This window comes from Lissotriton helveticus, chromosome 9 (assembly GCF_964261635.1).
Source record: "Lissotriton helveticus chromosome 9, aLisHel1.1, whole genome shotgun sequence".
In the NCBI taxonomy this organism is placed as follows: domain Eukaryota; kingdom Metazoa; phylum Chordata; class Amphibia; order Caudata; family Salamandridae; genus Lissotriton; species Lissotriton helveticus.
The window spans coordinates 402,674,192-402,695,584 of NC_136070.1; the positions used below are offsets into that span (position 1 = coordinate 402,674,192).

At 42.2% G+C, this 21,393-nt stretch overlaps 1 protein-coding gene across 12 annotated transcripts in view; it reads left to right on the top strand.

The window, feature by feature from the left end:
* The window catches only part of EVL (Enah/Vasp-like), a 528,612-nt gene that overhangs the window by 495,256 nt on the left and 11,963 nt on the right, over positions 1-21,393 (top strand). For all 12 annotated transcript variants that reach the window (XM_078660169.1, XM_078660175.1, XM_078660166.1 and 9 more), the window contains 2 exons: positions 9,925-9,991; positions 18,666-18,723. In XM_078660169.1, coding sequence (XP_078516295.1) covers positions 9,925-9,991; positions 18,666-18,723 — 125 coding nt within the window. The remainder of the gene's footprint in view (positions 1-9,924; positions 9,992-18,665; positions 18,724-21,393) is intronic.

Here is a 21,393-nt window from a genome sequence, read left to right on the forward strand (position 1 = left end):
TTGTGGCCTCAATATATATATCATGAACTGTCTGTAATAAACAAAGTTCCAGAAAACATCCACGTTTTAAATTCCAAATAGAAAGAAGGCATTGTACAAACAGTAACCAATAGGTAGGATTCCCAACAATCAAATCCTGCACTTAGGAGGCCACACGCCAACTTATTGTTGCGCCAAGCAACCTGGTGTTAGGATACCACTTTGTATGTTTTCCTTTTTCTGGTTAAAGATTACCACCAATATCTTATTGGTGCGCTTGTACAATAAAATAGATGTCATCACAATTGGTCACTTATCTTTGGTGGGAGCAGTGGGGTAGCTTAAAATATGGCTAAATAGGTTTTGCAGTGTGGTAAAAGCTGAGGCTTGAAATAAGTGCTATTTAGTTTCTGTAATGACAATTCTTGGGTATCAAGAAAATGTGCGCTGGGGTAGCTCTTCCAAAAATGTGCACTTATTTCAATTCCCACTTAGTGCATGCTGGTACTGAAAGTACGAGAACGGGAAGTGCAAAGCATGATATTGACCTTTCCACCCTCCATCCCTGGAACACTTCGCATCTCAGTTCCTTCCTTTCTCCTGGCTGCTATATAAAGAGCAGTGTTTCAATGATATTACTTGTGTTCTGTATATTTACTACGTGGTTTTTCTTCATGTTTCTCTTTGATGATTGGTCTTTGCCACGAATGTCAGTCTTCAAGCAATTTCAGATCTGTACTAAGAAGCACTTTTCGAGCAGCCCTAAAGTAGCATGTGATAACATTATTTTCCAAACGTATGCAAAATTAACTTTTCTTAGATCAAATTAATCATTACATTCGGTGGCACAAAAAAATTAACTTGCACTGCAGAATATTTTGTACATAATTGAAAACATATTTGAAATATTTTGGAATGTTAAATGGATCCTTATGGATAATTGGAGAATTGATCAAATAAGAGGGGATAAGGATAAATATATATATTTATATTTATATGTATATACATATCAGGGCCACTGGAAATATGCATCAGTAAAGAGCCAAATAATGCGGCAGGGTTGAGTAAATTATGTGGCAAGAACAGGCAAATAGCATTATTCGGCACATTTTGTAATAGTATTACTTCATTATTTCATCATTTTTCAACTTGGTAACACTCTCTAGGAATTGGTTGCACCTCATTAGTACCAGTTTAACATTAACAATAAGCAACAGAAATGTGACCAGTCCAGCTTTGCAAAGGTCATTCCACTGTGTGGCAACACGTGTTGTTACATGTTTATTAACTTTTGAACCGTTTTGCTAAAATAGGCTGATTGTGTGGGACATGCATTTACCCACCAAAAAACAAGACTAGCTCGTATGCATCATATATATATATATATATATATGTATATATATATATATATGTGCACTCCACTATTGCTGGTAAAAGGGGTCCGGCTGTCACGGGCGGTCCTGCACCAAGCTACCAGCCAGCTTCGTAATTCTCTCCAACACACTCCAACAATTTTTGAAGAATACAGGACACTCGTAGTTCAGTTATTTCAGATTTATTCCGCAGATGAAAAAATCACGACGCGTTTCGCCATTACGGCTTGATCACGCTCGTCTCCCTGTAAACACAGCCATTTTTTTTTATACATACAACACCCTAGTGCATAGTTACAAACTTGGGGAATATGCAGCCATCTTAGAGTGGTCAATTAACAACAACGAATATCCAGTATTTGGCTGCCCCTCCGGGCTATATTCCTGTGATTCATACAGTCCACATCAAAACGTATAACACAAATTATGTGTACGAATGCGCCAAAAAGTTTTATGTCAAAAGAATCACATTTGATCAAATTAAATAATTGACCCAAAAAAAAAGGGAATCAGTGAGAAAATCACATAAATACATAATTGTGACATCATTACACATGAAATTCGGTGATACCATCCTCGGGAAATAAAGGCGTGAACTCTCACTGATTCCCTTTTTTTTTTGGGTCAATTGGATATTCGTTGTTGTTAATTGACCACTCTAAGATGGCTGCATATTCCCCAAGTTTGTAACTATGCACTAGGGTGTTGTATGTATAAAAAAAATGGCTGTGTTTACAGGGAGACGAGCGTGATCAAGCCGTAATGGCGAAACGCGTCGTGATTTTTCCATCTGCGGAATAAATCTGAAATAACTGAACTACGAGTGTCCTGTATTCTTCAAAAATTGTTGGAGTGTGTTGGAGAGAAATATATATATATATATATATGTGTGTATATATTTATATGTATATATATATATATATATATATATAGGGAAAACGGAATTTATTGTGATTTTATAGTTGGGTATGGTAGGAAGATCTTTGCTTATGTTAAAAACCCAGAAATTCACTGAAAAACTATAGTTATGTGTTGAAATAAGATACTTACATTCAAAAAACGAAAAGCCACTGAACTGCACCCTTTATAGTCAGTGAAATAACTATAAATTGCGCATCCTTTTTGTTAAATGACATCATTGATGATATCTCAAATTATTATTTTTTCCAGGAAGTAAGAGCGTATGTGTGTGGAATAGGGGTAATAAAAGTGCAACTCTCCCCGTGAAATTTTGTGAGATTACAGTGGACCAAAATAAATAAAACAAAAGAAGTTGGGTGGGTTTCCAAGGGGTGTTGCACGACTGTTGGAGTGATTCGGCTGTAATGGGGTGGGGAACTTTTGGTTGTCTGCCTGTCAGGGTTGGGAGCAGGGCCTCGCCAGGCCATGCCCCAAACCCTGTGCTTCACTCGGCCATAGGGCCATGGTGGTTGTGTTAGTTATGTATGGTAATAAAATCTTACTTCATATTAAAAAATAAAACCCTAGAAATTCTCTGAAAAATCCAAACTTTAAAATTACGTTATAGTTGCATTCGCCAGTTATAGTTAACTTAAGTAATTATAACTTAAGCCCTTGCCATGTACTACTTATGACTTCACATATTACATCACTCATAACATGTTCTATGGCAAGTGCGCAAGTTATAGTTCCTTCATTTAACTATAATTGGTGAATTTCAGTGGTTTTTGTTCGTTTAAAATGGTATATTTTAACTACAATCTTCTCCTAATACCAACCCAATTTTTACATATGACATTACACGTAAAAAAAGACCTACAAGAAAACATAATTAAGTTGAAATTTACATTAAAGTTAAAATGATAGGAAAACTAAACAATACTATTTTATTGTACTTAGATATTACAACATAAAGTAACTGAATATATGTTAATTAAAACAGTGGCATAAACCATGTCAAATCCCAATTAGGGAAGAACGGTTTAAAAATATCAAAACATAACAAATTTTACAACAATTATTAGGAACATATGGTGTCTCAGTAAAGATTTTCTAATTAAGTGATTGTCTATGAAAACGCACAAAATATGCTCTATAAAAAGTATTTATGCAAATAACATTCATTTTGAGATTTGCCACTAAACAATTTAGGTTAAGTGGTTTCTCAGTATTGGTATTCTATGAAATTGTTTTGTGAGAAATCACAGACAACCCTCGTAGGGAAATGCTGCAAAAGCACAGGCATGCCCTGCATCCCTACTTCTCTTCCTACCTGCCTTGACAGTTTTATGTATGACCAGCCAACCCTGTTTCATTGACCATTGAGGTGTTAAACTGACTGTCCTTTCTTTCAGTGCTTCTAATGGGGATTCCCTTCACTTAATAGAGATTGTAGACAAGAAGAAATGTTTTTGATTGTGCCATTTAAGATTGGACCTGAGATTTTCTCTGCAGCACATTCTGGAGTTCAATAAGAAAGTGGGTCCATTTGCCTAAATTAACTACAAGATGACACTTTCTTACCAGTTGTAGATGTGCTTCTGCATTGTGTCGTGAATCATACAGGATTTTCATAGGACATGTCAGTTGGATCAGTCCAACTGTTTTGCATGGTATTGACTTTCATCCTAATTTCTAAAATGTAGCTGCTCCATGCTGAACACGTTATTTGTTCCATACCAATTGAGGTCACCCCCCATAGCCCAAGTTTCTCTTCAATCGGCTAAACGATTATCTGCGGCTGATGTTTTTTTAAGGTTCGAATTCAAAGTGAGGTTTCATTCAGCAAGTAGAGAAAATGTGCCCTGCTTTGCTAAGAAACAAAACCTTCGTTAGGGGTCTCTTTTTATGGGGGGCAGAGACTCTGATTTCCATAATGATACACTGATCATACTGTGGTTGTTTTCCTTGAGGCCTGTAGATTCATTTTTCTTGATATTGGTCGACAAAACCACTCATATTAACAGCCTTACACCGAAGAGCAGCTTTGCAATGATTCAGTCCTTTTCTCAGGTATACAAATTACATCACTTCCTTACTTGTCCCAACGAGCGAGGGCCATACAAGTACACCCACTATTCAAGTTGGCTCTCGGGTGTGGAATTGCATCTAAACCACAGCATGCATCATGACTTTCCTTCTTACTAGATTCAAACACTTTGTAGCAACTGGGCTCAATAGAGTGGACCATGCCTCACACAAGGAGAAACCTCCAATTACTCCTCAGCATTTGCCGGTGCAGACCTAATTCACAAACTGCACTTTGTATTATGTTTTGCAGTAATACAGTAGTACTACAAAATGTACTACACTTTTGAGTAGTAGTGCCGTTTGTGCGGAGGGCCGTCCTTTCGAGCCCCATTTCCGGTTCTCAGCACCACTTCCGCCCTGCACCTACACATCGCAGGTTAGCGGTCTAGTGGCTGCTGATTTGTTTGTCTATATTTAGCGCGAAAACTCCATCCCTCGCTTGACAGACGCGGCGATTGAGGCTGCGGATGTATGCTGCTCTTGTTACTTATTTTAATAGCTGAATAATAGCTGATTTTAAAGTTTGCTTGTAACTAAGGGTGTGATGTATTATTTGCTCTGACAGTCTGTACTTCTTCGTAGAGCATTCTTACCTGTGTCTACATCGCTCCTGGCCCCGTTCCGCCCCGGCATAGTGCCGTTTGTGCGGAGGGCCGTCCTTTCGAGCGCCATTTCCGGTTCTCTGCACCACTTCCGCCCTGCACCTACACATCGCAGGTTAGCGGTCTAGTGGCTCCTGATTTGTTTGTCTATATTTAGCGCGAAAACTCCATCCCTCGCTTGACAGACGCGGCGATTGAGGCTCCGGATGTATGCTGCTCTTGTTACTTATTTTAATAGCTGAATAATAGCTGATTTTAAAGTTTGCTTGTAACTAAGCGTGTGATGTATTATTTGCTCTGACAGTCTGTACTTCTTCGTAGAGCATTCTTACCTGTGTCTACATCGCTCCTGGCCCCGTTCCGCCCCGGCATAGTGCCGTTTGTGCGGAGGGCCGTCCTTTCGAGCGCCATTTCCGGTTCTCAGCACCACTTCTGCCCTGCACCTACACATCGCAGGTTAGCAGTCTAGTGGCTCACCTCTGATTTTTATATTATGGCGACCTGGCGGAAGCGCAGCGGATGAGCGCAGCGGGAGCACCGACTTCGCGCAGAAGTCGAGCCTAAGTCAAGCCCGTCTGTGCCCGTCCGCGGCCGGTCGCGTCCTGCGGCCACACACTCTGCCCAAATCCTTACCTACACTTCTGCTGACCTTCTTACACTTCAATATGCAGTGCCCCTACCGCTTCGCGCCGCCAGGGCTGCCCAGGATTGTGGTATCTTGGTCTCCCCTGACTCTTCGGTTCCTGCAATTTCCCCCCTTCGCCCTAAGCCTGTATCATTGCATCACTCTACACAATCACCAGGGACTTCCCCCTTGACCGTGCTGTACCTTAACACCCGGTCTATGGTGAAACATCAGCTTGAAATTTTTCATCTACTAGATGACAGTGCTGTGGATATTCTACTTCTATCCGAAACCTGGCTGACCGATGATTCAGTTCCCGACATTCTCGCCGCCATTCCTACTGGCTATTATATCTTGCAATCTAACCGTCCAGTGGGACAAACTGGTGGGGGGTCGCAGCTATCATCCGTACAGAGCACACTTTTACCACCCTGGCCTGCACTGCGATCCCCAATACACAAATTCTTGCAATCAAATTTACCTCCATTAGATCTTCTTTTATTTGTGTCCTTGTGTATAGACCCCCTGACTACATGCCCTCCTTTCCACAACAGGTCGGTGTCCTCATTTCCCAACTGATCATCAATAACGCCAAAGTTATCATCATTGGTGACTTCAACTATTGGCCCTCTGACCCTCGGGAAAGTCGCTTATCGGAGGAATTTTCGGACCTCCTCTTAAGTATGAACTGCCGTCAATTTATCAAGACACCCACTCACTGCAAGGGTCATATTCTGGATCAGGTCTGGACGGCAAACCTTGAAATCTCGCCTCCTCTAGTGACTCCCTGCTCCTGGTCAGACCATTATTTCATTTCTTTTTCTTTTGACTTATCTACCCCCTGTCGTCCCCCCCCTTCGACTAATGTTCTAGCCCGCAACTGGAAGAAAGCTAATCTGACTGAACTTCACTCCATGCTGGCATCTACCGCTACCTTGCTCTCCGGCTCAGTAACTCATCAGGCCTCTGCCCTTGAACAATGGCTGCTGTCTGCATGCAACTCAGTCGCCCCTCTGAAAACTATAAAATCCATGCAGCCTCATGACGCCCAGCGGTGGTTCACCGATCAATTAAAACTTGATAAACTTGCTCTTCGCCAGGCCAAGCGTCGTTGGCGACGCAACTATGACCCTCAACTTAAGCTCGAATTTGTGAACCGCCTAAAAACTTACAAATTTTCCATCCTCTCGGCCAAGACCATCTACTTTTCCCACAAAATTATGGAGTCTGCCACTAAGGCAAAAGACATATTCTCCATAGTGAACGAGCTTTCCCTTCCAGACCGGGTCACCCCTCCCCCCTTACCCACTCAGGTTCTATGTGACTCATTAAATACTTACTTCTTGGATAAAATCATCACTATTAAAAACAATATTCCCCTGCCCCATCCCCTCTTCCGCTTCCTTTACCACCCAATAATCCACAGCATCTAGACGCCTTTCCCCCTATTTCTATTATTGAGTTTCATAGGCTACTGCATAAAGTTAGTTCCGGCTCCCCCAATGATTGCTGCCCTCCCCAGATCCTCAAAGAAATCTTCCTGGCCTGCCCTGACCCTGCCTTGGCACTCCTTAACAACTCGCTGGCTACTGGAGTAGTTCCTGACTCCTTTAAACAGGCAGTGGTGATACCCATTTTAAAGAAATCTAATGCTGACCCTACGGTCCTGAGTAATTACAGGCCCAGCTCTCTTCTCCCCTATTTAGGAAAGATTTTGGAGACCTATGTTACGCGCTGTCTGAGCGCCTTCATCGAGTGCTCGTCCTTTTTAGATCCCCAACAGGCCGAGTTCCGCCCCCTTCATTCTACTGAGGCGGTCATTGTGGCTGTTATGGACACTCTAAGAACAGGTGCTGATAATAACATCTCTCAAGCCCTCGTCCTGTTGGATTTGTCGGCGGCTTTTGACACGGTCGATCATTCTATACTGATCGACCGTGTCATTAACGCCGGCATTCAGGGCGTAGCCCTCGATTGGGTCAGATCTTTCCTAGACAAGCTTTCCCAAGCCGTACATCTCTCCACTTTTTCTGCTCCTTTCTCTCCACTCTCTTGCGGAGTCCCTCAGGGCTCCGCTCTATCCCCTTTGCTTTTCAATCTGTATATGCAGCCCCTTATAGTTTCTCTTCGCAAATCCTCTTCAACAACTTTCAACTATGCGGATGATTTGCAGCTGATCTTCCCTATAGACACCTCTCCTGCCTCCCGCATTAGTTTTCAAACCACTGTTAGACATCTCGAACTGGATGTCTCATAGCCAGCTCAAATTAAACCCTACAAAGACTGAGCTGGTGCTGGTGGGTGGATCCGCCAACCCATGGAATGACAGCTTCTGGCCCCACTCACTCGGGATCCCCCCCCGCCCTGTCAACTCTGTGAAAAGCCTTGGTGTAGTCATCTCTGGTGACCTTTCTATGAAGCCTCAGATTAGTGCGGTAACATCATCCTGCTTCTTCCACCTACGCAGGATACGCAAAATCTGTAGATTTCTCACCAGAGATGCACTTATCCTCGTCATCTTGGCTCTTGTAATGTCCAGAATTGACTTCGCTAACACCTTATATGCAGGGATCCCCACCTACCAGCTCCATAGGCTGCAGCTGATACAAAATCAGGCTGCTCGCTTAGTATTTCATCAGCCTAAGCACCAGCACGTCTCACCGCTATTACGGAGCCTGCACTGGCTCCCGGTGGCCAAACGTTGCACTTTCAAACTTGGCTGCACAATATTCAAAGCCCTCTCCAATCTCGCGCCCGTCTTCATTTCTTCTAGCTTGAAGCGGTATACGCCCACGAGACACCTTCGCTCTTCTGCTGACAATCTCCTGCTCACCCCTCAAGTCCGTCGCAAGAAACATGGCGGCCTCCGCTTCTCTTTTTTAGCCCCTAAATTCTGGAACTCCCTTCCTTCCTCTTTCCGCCATTGTCCTTCCTATGAGTGTTTTCGTAGGACACTGAAGACGTTCCTTTTTAAGTTAGCATTTGAGTAAGCCTCTGCCCTTGCCCTCCGCATCTGTTATAAGCGCCAAGAAACCGTTTCGGTGAACGTGCGCGGTATAAAATATTTTAACATAACATAACAGTAAGTTGATTATTTTTCCATATTCACAAACTACAATGTTGTAGTTGCTTACACTTTTGTACCAACTTGCATTGTTGTAGTAAGTCCCTACCTCCATTGGTTTCTATGGGAGGGTGTTGCATTACCAGGGGTCGGCCATGTATAGTGCTGGAGATGCTACAAAAGGGTAAGTTAATACAAGGTGCATTTTGCAAATACTGAAAAGTAGTAAACTTACTCAAAAGTGAATACTTTGTGAATCAGGCCTCTTGTCTTTAGCCACTTCTCACCACAAACAACTCCTCCAAATTAACACCACTAAGCTTGCAGGACGGGCTAGGATCAGGAATCTTTGGAAACCCCTTTTCACACTAACTTCCCTGTAAACCCCCAATTTCTTTCCAGTGACCTAAAGGTTCCCCAGGGCTGTCTGTCAGACAGTCACCTTGATGTCAACTGTTTAGCTTTCTCTTTCAGTAGTAAGCATTATTCTGCACCAATTCCATCCCTTTCTAAAGACGAGTGAGAATCGGTTTCCTGGTTAGCCATCTTTAACATCAAGGCAGCCATGAGCTACCTAGTTTCTATACAGAAGCAAGTTGCTTTAGGTGTGTCACTGTCTAAAAGAAGATGATACTCTACATCATCTTAGCTGCCAACTTGACCATGTTGCGTCACTTACACTGAATCTGGTTTATATTGGTAGTAAGGAGTACTTCTGGTCAGAGCTCTTAGGTGACAGAAAGCCTCCTGCTGACTCTGCATTTTTCAGCAAACCCTACTTTTAATATCACTCAAATTGACATTAACTGACCTTTTTTTATACATATGCGATCTTAAATAAATGACTAAAGTCCCACACTGTTAGTTGATGTTGCTATTGCCTCACTCAACAGTACTCATTTAATGGCAATCTGACCACCATCTTGGATCCAGTGTACTCTGAAGCAACTATACCCCGGATGTATGTGAGCACCGTACATAAACAATGACATAACTGAATAAATTATGCAGAAATAACATTTCTGATTTATTTTGCATCGCTGATTCCATGGTTATTGTCTTAAGTGTTCAGGATCTGGTACTACCAATGAGTGGTTTTACATCTGAACACTACAATAACGTTGTTGCACAGGTGCAGAATGACATACAAAATTGGATTTGTTTGAATGTCTGACCATCATTTAATGTACTCACACATTTCATGTTTCATAGGTTTAGATTCAACCATGTACAATTCATGTTTTGGTTTTTGACAATGTCTCTCTTCCTATTTCGCCCCATACCCTGTAGGATGAAGCCAGTTAACAGCAGCAATGACGTATCTACGGACGCCTTAGATTTTGATCGAATGAAACAGGTGAGTTGCCTTTTCTACCAAAACTCTTTACTGCTAAGTCATTGCTTGGTGAAATGTCTTTTCTGTTGAAACCCGTTATTTTTTCTCACTATATTATTGCTTGGAGAAGGCAAATGTAGTTTTGCAAAGTAAGATCATCTGTGGAGGTTGCAATACAAGGGCCGTTGAGTTTATTTTCAAACATCCTTTGAGCCCAAGACCATTACAAGACTATCACCTCATATCTGTTGAGTGATAACACAGATTACCAGTTGTTCATGGGTGGCCATTATAGTTAAGAACGTTAATGTGAAATGGTCTCCGAATTCCTTGGTATTTTCAATTTGTATCCAATGCTAGAGTTATATTCCAGGGTAACATGAGGCCCACAACTAATCAAGATGGGAGGATGAGGACGGACAGGCTCTAATTGACTTTTGGTGGGAAGGGTGATTAGTGGTTGCCTACGCCTACATTACAGTTTGTCTTTATGAAAGTTTGTTCCACCATTTGTTGACCGATTTGGCTCGTCATGCCAGTTAGCATGGGGTAGTGAGTTTGGCGGATGGGATACTCCAACAAACACATGGCATGCATTCCATTGCCAAACTACCACACTCTATTTAGAGTGAGGGTAAACACCATGTTTAAACCAGTGGAGGCTATGCTGGCTCCACCAGTAGGATCCTTAGACTGAAGTGTTTTGAGCCATTAGTCAAAAGTACCTGAGACCATCCACTCCCATTTTAGGCAGATGTTCTGACATACATTTTTACTGTTCGGGACAATCAGTATAAACTTTGTGGTCCAGAACAGGAAAGCAAATAAATTACCCCCCAAACACGGTGAGAAAACTCTCAACGAGTCGGAACAAAAAACCTTGCTGGAGTGGCTAGATCAAACATGGGGACCGCTCAGCAAACTTTCAGTGCCTTTGACAGAGACCCTGCATCGGGCCCTCGACTCAAGGTATAGAGATCGCCACCTGCCTGGCAAATATGGTGTAATGTCCACCACCAATGCAGTGGTATTCATGCCTCTGCTGACTTTGTGGAATGGGGGACAGTCCACCAAAGCCCAAATAGGCTCCCTAATTTGTTCATTAATAATTTCTTATGACAACTTTCCACTGGAGCAAACTGGTCTAAAGCATTGATCTGAGTTAAGATTAATATGTTGCAAAGAGTTACATCTGTGTGCATCCAGAATTTCTTTTGTTGCTATTTAAAGATGTTGTGCCATCTTCTCAGTAATTACATATTAAATTTTTAAGCATTTCCAGATTCAACTTTCTGAGCCTGTTGCAGCTTTAATTTATCTACCTTCTAAGTACTTTGACTGTGTGTAGGCAATTACAAAAAACATAAATCTAGTTCAGCCAATTATGCCTACGACAGTTTTAGGTCTGGCGTTAGCCAAGGTCATTTTGTATTTTTTTAAATTAAATATAAAGTACATATAGCGGGCTTAGAATCAGTCTTCTCAAGCTATTTGCTACGTTGGCTCAGAACCATTCGGTCATTAGCTTGAGACATTGCCAATCAAATTTAGGATCAGCCGGCAAGAGTATTTTAGTCATAGTATTCCCAATGGCTGCTTCTATCTTTTCGCCTCCATTTGAATTCCTATTTTAGATCTGAAAAGGAGGGTTAATCGTCATACATTTTGTCAGATTCTGTTACTTTTCTTACACATGTATTTTATTCATAAAGATTTTTTTTATATTCTTTTTAGAGTAGCATTTATTTTTCTGATGTTTTTGCAGATCTCGTGTGTGCAGCTCTCAAGTGTGTAACTCCCCAATCTGCTGTAAGACTGATTCTAAACGTGGTTCTCGTGTTGGAATTTTATGGTGCGTAATGTATAATTGGTTTGCTATTCCAAAATGACTACCACGTTTCAAATCAATGTTACAGTAATCTTGGAAAGGGAAAACAATGATACACTATACATAATATCATTCTAAGATGATCACTATATTTTACTTTTAACATGGCAGCCCTCTTGTAACCGTATTTTACACATACTATGTTTTTGTTTTACTGTTCAAAGATGGCTGCCTTGTATAGAATCAACAGGTGGTCATATTTTCTTCACTAGGCTTGATCCTCCCGCCCTAATGCCATGCCCTTGTGTTAGTAGTGTAACGTTAGGCCTTTCGAGCCCCAACAGGCCATAATCATCCTTCTTAGATCAGTGGCTTGGCTATCAATATATTGGGCAGCATTGCCATCTCTTGTTGACAGCACATGAAGGCAGCAAAAGTGCAGGCTGAACTGCTGTATAAAACTAGCACAAAACCAATAGGTCTCACTTTAACATGTTGACACATATGAACAAAGTCATACACAAAGGCACACTGGTGCATGCCTGTGTCTACATGTGTTAGTGCATGCAAGCCAGATGTGTAATCAGCTAGCATGTCCAAGGTTGTTCGCTTCCTTTGTTTTGGCAGCTAACCTGAAACAGAAGGGACTATACATACTCTTTCCTATCTATGGGTTAAAAGTCCGTTTTTGTGGTAAAAGACAGCTATTTACTGAGTTGGTAAGACTACATCTAAATCAGATAGCAATAACTAACCATATTGAAAGGTGACGTACATTAGGGTTTCTTCACACCTGGTATACAACTATAAATAAGCCTGCATTCGCCCTGACTAGATCTGTGGATTAAGTCTTGATAAGGAACATAATGGTGTCTTAACTGATAGTGCAGCGAACAGCTTAAAGTGAACTCTCTCCCTCTTCGCTAAGGCTGTAGAGCAACCTAACTTAAACCTGTATCCCCTTTGTATGGACCAAATGTTCCCTGTTGCTCTGGCCACATCCAAATACAGAGCTCTTTTGACCTTAACCCAGATGGAGCAGGCTTTTGCCGAGAGCCATCTCAAACCAGCATACCTCCTAAATGAGAACATCTCAGAGAAAATATATTTTTAGTTTCTACTGTACGGTTAGGAACTAACTGCTAGCCTGCTGGCCGCTATCCTACTCTTGATCCCGGCAAGGTGTCCTACTCGGCAATGCTTTGCCACTCTGCAAATCTACTAATCTTTCCCAGGCTCCCTCATATTCATGAAAGAGGCTCAGCACACGTGTGGTTCACAATGGAGATCCACATCTTCTCAGTGTCAAGCCTCTGTGTGGTCCTTTGCTAGCGTAGGGGATTAAGGGCCAGACGTACAAAGAATGTTTGTTGTCGCAAATGCCCCAATTCAGAGTATGCAACTGCAAAAAAAATGGGTTTAGAAATGCATAAGCAAGTGTGTATTTTGCGTCCTATTCCAAATAGATATTCAAATCGGCGGTTTTAGACCGAAATAGCAGTCCCAAACCCTTGAAAAGTTACGTAGCTCTAAGTTACTGTGGTTACCCATTCACAAAATGGAAAGGGTCCCCTTGGGGCCCTTTCCCCTTTGTGAAATGGGAAAAAAAACATTATTGGGGGAAGGCAGTAATATACTTGTTCACTGCCTACTCTCAACAAACGTTTTGAAAAGTTAACTTTTCTTTTTAAACATAATCCTGTTTCCTTCAAGGAAATTGGGGTACATTTTAATGAAAGGCAATCACAGACATGGTGGTCTGCTGACCTCAGCAAGCCCCCTTTCCTATGATGGCCTCCAATCTAAATGTGTTGCAATTAATGAACTCTGTCATAAATATCAATGATGTAAGTTGAATTGTGACCAACTCCGAATCAGAATTTTCCAAACCGACCTATTTGTAGATAGGATTTATTTATTTTATTTATTTTGAAAGTTTTATAAAGCGCGAACAAGATCCTAGCAGATATCAGAGCGCTATACAATCATTAAATGTTACATATACAAGCAGTAATAGTAGATCCACACAGAAGTACAAAGAATATAATAAAGAAGGACAATATAGTTATATTTAGCATTACTGAGTGTCTTGTGGTTAAGAGCTTAGCTGCCTTTCACCACCTTGATTCAGCAGACCATACTCAACTGTATTTAGCCATGAGGATGGATTTAACATCATTTTTAAAAGCAGTAGCGAAAGGGTTAAGTCTGATTTCTGGGGGTAAGGCATTCCAAATTCTGGGTGCCATCCCAGAGAAGGATCTGTTATAGGTTTTTTTCTTATGGAATTTTTGTGTTTTCAGTAGTAATTTTTCAGCATTTCGTGAGGATCTGGTCCCACCAGAAATTGTCAGTTTCTCCGCCAGGTAGCTGGGGGTCTTTTGATGTAAGGCTCTGTGCGTCATGCACGCAATTTTCAGATGAATTCTCGCCTCTAAGGGTAGCAAGTTCAAGGATTGAAGGTCTGGGGCGATGTGGAAGCTACGTTTGGAACCAGTTATGAGTCTTGCTGCCGCGTTGATTGAAGCTCTAAGGGGTGCAGTTGATGCTTTTGGCAGACCACAAAGGGTAACACAACCATATTCCACTCTGGATATAACCAAAGCTTGTACCGCCTGCTTAAAGTCATTGTGTGGTAGGAAGGGTTTTAGTTTCCTCAGTGTGTTTATCTGAAGATTGACTCCCTTTGTAGAATTGCTAATATGTTTTTGCATGTTGAGGTTACTGTCTAAGGTTATTCCAAGTGAATTCGCTGAGTCCACAATGGTCGGTTGTACGTTGAACGCCGTGATATGTTTGATCCAATCTTGCATTTTCGGGATTTGAGCTGGCGGGGCAATTAGGAGAAATTCAGTCTTTAGGGCATTCAGTTTAAGATGATTTTCTGCCAGCCAGGTTTGGGTGTTTCCTCAGGGCTGTGTTAAGTAGTTTGATGTCCTCTAGGGAATGTATCTTGAGGTATAGCTGTGTATCATCTGCATACATGTGGTATTGCACATTAGAGGTTTGTAGAATTTCAGTTAGAGGTTCCAGGAAGAGATTGAACAGTGTTGGAGATAGTGCTGATCCTTGTGGTACCCCCCAGGGTCACTGGGACGGGTTTGGACAGGGCGTTCTTAATTTTGAACTGTTGCGTCCGATTTTGGAGAGATGAAGTGAACCAGCTTAACACTGCCCCAGATAGGCCCATTCTGTGTTTCGGGAGATGTAAGAGGTTCTCGTGTTTAACCGTATCAAAGGCTGAAGATAGGTCAAGTAGAATGAGCAAACAGGATCCATTTTGGTCAAGTATTTGCAGCGCATCGTCAATGATGTGTGTCATGGCTGATTCTGTGCTGTGACCAGCCCGGGAACCCTGATTGGTGTTTGTTGAGTAGGTAAAAATGATCAATATGTTTCGTTAGCTGTAGATGTACACATTTTTCCAGCAGCTTGGCTAGGGTAGGGATATTGGAGATTGGGCGATAGTTGTTTAGGTCCGAGGGGTCAGCTGTGGGCTTTTTTAGAATAGGTGAGACCTGGCCTACTTTGAGGATGTCTGGGATGCATCCTTGTTGGAGGGAACTATTTATGATCTTAGACCAGAGAGGTAGAAGCAGTGGAGTAAGGTCTTTGACTGCGATTGCCGGAAGCGGGTCAGCGGAGTGGTTGGATGGGTTCAATGTGTTAAGAATTTTGCCTAGGGCAGCTTCGGTGTAGGAGGAAAATGATGACCAGCTTGCCTTATTTTTAGGAATAGGCTTTGATGGGGGTTGGCCTGGCGTGGTACTGGGAGCAGGAGAGGTAAGTGTATCCGGTCTCGCGTATAGGGTTAGGTCCTTTAGGAGGTCTTTTTTGATGGTGTCGGTCTTCAGGGAGAAGAAGGTGGAGAATTCTTCACAGTTTGGCTGCGAGCCTTCAACATCTTGTGGTCGGTGCGGTGCTTCCTTAGATTGGGTTTTGATCAACTCAAAGAGTTTTTTGGGACGGTTTCTTGCCTGGTCAAGTTGGAGGCAGAAATAATCGGCTTTGGTGCGCTTGATCTTGCGGAAGTATGCATTTCTCTTTGACCTGAGAATCAGAAGGTGGTTGGTAGATGGTGTTGACCTCCAGGCCCTTTCTGCAATTCTGAGAGAGCGCCTATCCTCGTTGAGTATACCGTTATACCAAGGTTTAGAGTCTTTCAAAGAGACTCTTTTTAGTTGCAGAGGTGCTACCTCGTCTATTATTGATGTCATAGTTGAGAGGCAGTGGTTGGTGAGCTCGTGTACTGTGGAGGATCCTACGGGAGGGAGCAATAGGTTGGCGCAGGAGGAAGGTAGGGTATTGGGCTTACGTTTTTTTAGGTCTCTTTTCCACACTTTTGGTCTTGTGGGTTGGGTAGAGCTAATTTTCACCTTTTCCTTAATGGTGAAAGTGATGATGTGATAGTCTGACCAATCGCAGGGTAGGATCGACTCTAGCTGAATGGAGCCTGTTTTAGAGATTAGTAAGTCCAGGATCGATCCTTTGTCGTGTGTTGGGATGTTGCAGAATTGCATTAGGTCTAGATCCGCCAGGAAATTCTTAAGACTGTTAACTGCTGTATCATTAGGATCATTCCAATGGAGGTTGAAGTCTCCGAGGAATATTTGGGTATTTTGTCGACCCATGTGTGATGCCACCATATCCATGAAATGTTCGGTGAAGGTGAGGTTCTCACCTGGTGGGTGATAAATGATATGCAGAGAGCACCCTTACTGGTGATGCTGAGGCACATTAATGGAATAAAGGGGAGATGGTTCTGCTTACCGAGATGTTGCTGCGGTGTATGCAGGCTATGCCGCCCCCTGACTTGTTGGGTCTAGCTCTGTCTAGTCTGATGATGTTGTAGTGGGGGGGAACTAGAATGTCAGTGATTGGTGTGGAGGATTCTTTTAGCCAAGTTTCGGTAAGCACTATCAAGTTTGACTCATGTGTGAGGATGAGATCAGCTATGTCCGCTGCGTGTCGAACGGCCGATCTGCAATTTAAGAGAATACATTTGAGTGTGGGCGTGCTGGTGGTAGAAGAGGGTTCTTGCGTGATAGGGATTCTTCTAAGGTTGTTGTCTGTGATGCCCCTGGTATTTGGTTTAGTGGTCCTATGGGGATTTAGGGGAATAGTAGGAATTAATGATGCAGCGGGTGTGTTAGGTTTCACTGGGGCGGGAGTTGGTGATGCTGGAGGTGTGTTGGGCTTCATGGGAGCGGTATCGTATGAACTCACCAGGGAGAGTAAGTCACTTTCTGAGAGCAGGTTGGTGCTTCTAATTGGTCGAGATGAGTTGTTGGAGGAGGGGACTGAGGTCCAACTGGGACAGTAGGAGTTCGTGTCAGTGGTAGTTTGGCTTCTGGATTGGCAGATTTTGGGATGTCTAGTTGTTCTGCCATCCCACGGTTGTTTCGCTAAACGATTATTAAGAGCTTGGAGTTCATCTTTGATTTGATTCAGTGAAAAAATGATCTAATCAAGTCTGGGGTTATGTGCATGTGGGCAAGTGGTGTGAGGGTGTGTTGTGGGTGTGGGTTTGTAAACGGGTTTGGGTGCCTGCCGTGGGGACTGGCCTGGTGTAGAGATTGTGGGAGTTGTGAGGGTGGCTGTATTGGTGGCAACAGATGGGGTCTGATCAGGTAGGTCAATAGTTGTGTGTGTGTGTGTGTGTGGGGGTGGGAGGGATGCTGCTGGTAAGAATGTGTGTGATGGATGGGCTGTTGGTGAGGCTAAAAGTGGTGAGTGTGTCTGTGTTGAGGATATTGATGCAGGCACTGGGGACTGGCTTGATGTGTTGTAAGGGGCAGATTGGAACCAGAATTTTGCAAACAGTGAATAGTACATCTGGCCCATTTTCTCTATATGGGTAAACCTAGTTTTTAAAGCAACAACTATTCTTATAAGGAATACAAGCTGCTAAAAAAAAAAAAGCTTACATTTTGGGAATGTCAGCACAAGCATGGTGGTCTGTTGTCCCTTGCAGCCCAACATCTGTGTTGGTAGTCAAAAGCAGAGTTTACAAATAACAGATAATATTAATATTGATAAGGCAGTTCATTGTGCAACCCCACCGAGACTGGTGATTTTGCAACCCAACACAATATCATATACAAGTAGCTTCACAAAGTGATAAGTCACAGGTCACCAACAGTTGATGCCCAGTTTGCACCCACTATTCATGTCCTGCCTGATTGTACACCAGGCCCAGTAATTGTACATCAGGCCCAGATTTCTTCAACGCATGTTTAAACTAACTTGAGGCCTACTTTTTGCACTTATTTATGTGCTCAAATATTACATACAAAACAAATCTAGTTTACTGGGCAGTGGAGTGAAATTATAGGAATTCTCCCACAAATTTCATAAACGTCTGAGGAAACATTTGTGTTTTTTCCTTTTAGACAGCAACAGGAGAAAAAAATCTGCAAAACATTTTTACACATTTTTTGTAAAATTTTCATCATAAAATGTTGAACATTCTTTCATTTACTCTGCTGAAAAAGTAAACATACAAATCGGTTCCTGGATTTAATAAACTAAATAATTTATATTTTCTTTAAGGTTTTTTTTTTAACACCTTCAATGCTACAGCAATTCTCCCCCGGTGCTGGTGTCCCTTGATTCCCATTGTTCATGACGAGCTCAGCTCGTCATGAGCACACAAGCAGTGTACTGCATGACGAGCTGAGCTCGTCATGAGCATGGAAGGGGTTAAATCGCAAGGGTCACATGATCTTCTGGCAGGCAATGAATATTAATGTTAACATTCTCTCTACCTTTGCCACTTCCACAAGAAGTCATTTAGAATAAATCAACAATGTTACTTCCTTCAATATGGCAATGTTATTCAATTATATTTCCTTTTTGACTTCTCAGGAGATCCTGGAGGAAGTTGTAAGAGAACTGCACAAAGTGAAAGAAGAAATCATTGATGGTAAGTGAGTGTTTCGAGCAGATTCTCAGTGTTTTGCGCTCCAATGATATTGTAATGTAATATAAGTCGGTAATGTATTTGCGTCCTTAACACTTTACAATTTAGCATTAATAACCAGCATTTGCAATGCAACAGGATGGATAGATGGATGGATGGACCGAGCAGATGGTATAAGAGGGTAGAGATTTGTTGACAAAGCGGCAGATGCTACAGAGAAAGTGAACAAAGGAGAGAAGCAGACAACTGGTTACAGGGACAGGTCATCGGTGAGTGTAGTACACTAAGGGACAAATTAATGAATAGTCAGATGGGTGGATGTGGGGACAAGAAGTTGTGTGTGTAACTAATCATCCTGCGTCAAGTGAAAGATGCGTAACTCCGAGGAGCCAGGGGAGTCTGGCAGCAATGCCCCAACTCCAAAGCCAGGTGTGTGGTGAGCGGGCCCTGAGCGTGTCCACGCAGAACAAGGCGCCCGCAGTACAACAGACCAGAGTAAACACAAAACACACTCGGGGCAATAATGCCCCCCCCCAACCCACACACACACACACACACAGACACAAGCACAGAAAGCCCTCCAGCCTGCCTGGCGACTGATGAACAACGGTAACATCCCGCTTTAGGAGATGCAAGGTACAAATACTAGCTCCGCATTAATGAGGCAAAACAATCATTACTGGTTCGATAGCGAACATGTCGGAGAAGTCATGTTTTTGAATGCCAAATCGAATACGCACGGGTATCGATTCTGGAGCGTGCTGCTGACTGAAACTGCTTTAAGTGAACGCGCAATCTATTTATATAGGAATTCGTCAAGTGCTTTACTGCATGAGATTGTATCATGAGGTACAAATCATTAGTTCCTCAAAAAATAAATGATCATAGTGTAGAGAAACGTGCAGTTTTCTGACAAATGGGTATGTTTTTTTTTATCACTTTGTGACTCACCTCTGCTTTTTGAAAAGTGTAAGGGCGTAGAGTCCTTCCAGCGGAGTAAGTGTCTGCACTCAAATGGGTCCAAAACTTCGAAGTAACATGGAAGCACAGAAAACAAGCATTTTTAATGCAATAACCAAGCGCGGCCGCTAAAGTGAGCGGACCGCGCTGCAAATTAAATTAACAAGCACGGCCGCAAAAGTGAAAACGGCCCGTGCTGCAAATTAATGAAATAAACCAGCGCGGGCGCTAAAGTGATAGCGGATTGAGCTGCACATAAATACAAAATAGTGCTGTGATAAAGCACACCGTGTAGCATGACCAGTAAAAGGTCCAGTCCTTCTGGACGTTAACAAATGGAGACAAGGTGGTACCAAGGAGGGCCTAAAAAACCTATTTACCAATCAAAAGCCAGCATTTAAGAAAGGTGCAACGACACAAAGCCAATGTCAAATATGGGCGGAGAGTGGACGAGGCTTCCACAGCATACCCTACTACAGCATGCCTCGAAGAGCAAGCAGCGCATGCACGCTGCCGCTTGGCTCGACCTAAAAAGCTACTGAAACATTAATTTTAATCCACTTAGACCCTCTTCACGAATAGCCCATTAGTTGAGACTAGGCAGGTATCCAGGCCCATAGGAATTTTAATTTTTGCAGGAACACCTCTGCTCTGTGGCTTCATTTAGAGGTATCACCAGCTGCTAGCAAGTTAAGTCTCTGGGTAGAATAGCGGGGACAAAACATCTGGAAAGTGGTAAGGTAAGTCTGATTTCCTTTTGCTATTCCCCCATGATCCATAATTAATTCATGTTATTTCCATGCCTCTGTAATTACAAGGACCCACAGTAACAGGAATTCTGGGGCCGGGAAATAACAGGAATTATTTGGGGCTACTTATAATGAGGGCCTAAGATCTTTCACCGTCCTTTCCTATTCTGCCTTGTCTACTCAAGATTCCCAGCTTCTATATAATCCGCAAAGATGGATGTTCATTGTTAATTGTGGTAGCAAGAACCTAGAATTGGTGTAGGTCCTGAATATCAAGTAGGGTTTAGAGTACATTGTAGTCAAAATATCGAGGACAAAAAATATTGACAGGTCAATATGTATAGATTTTCTATATCCAACACTGTCTCTCTCTCTCTCTATACTATATATATATATATATATATATATATATATATATATATATATATATATATATATATATATATATATATATATATATATATATATATATATATATATATATATATATATATATATATAGATAGTCCTCGATCGCTTGCTGTGCCTGAATAAATCATCTATAAGGACTACGGGCTCATTTGAATTCTTTCTGCTCACCGGAATTCTGCTGATATATATATATATATATAGATATATATATATATATATATATATATCTATATATATATATATATATATATATATTGCTTCTTCCCAAAAATTGCGGTTATGTCGGCTACTGCCAAAGTGCTGGTGGTGCATGTTAGAGCGATGCCGCACGGGGTTGTCAATGTATTCAAGTCATCTTCACGGTTAAGTGAAAGAGGCGGCACTCCGTAAGAGAAGTGATTCTGAATTTATTCATTGGTCACTCCGGACAAACTCGGGACGCATTTTGGTTGCGTCCTGTTTGTCCAGAGTGGCCAATAAATAGATTCTGAATCACTTCTGTACTGGAGTGCTGCTTCAAGGTATGTAGATGTGGCGTTAATAATGGTAAATT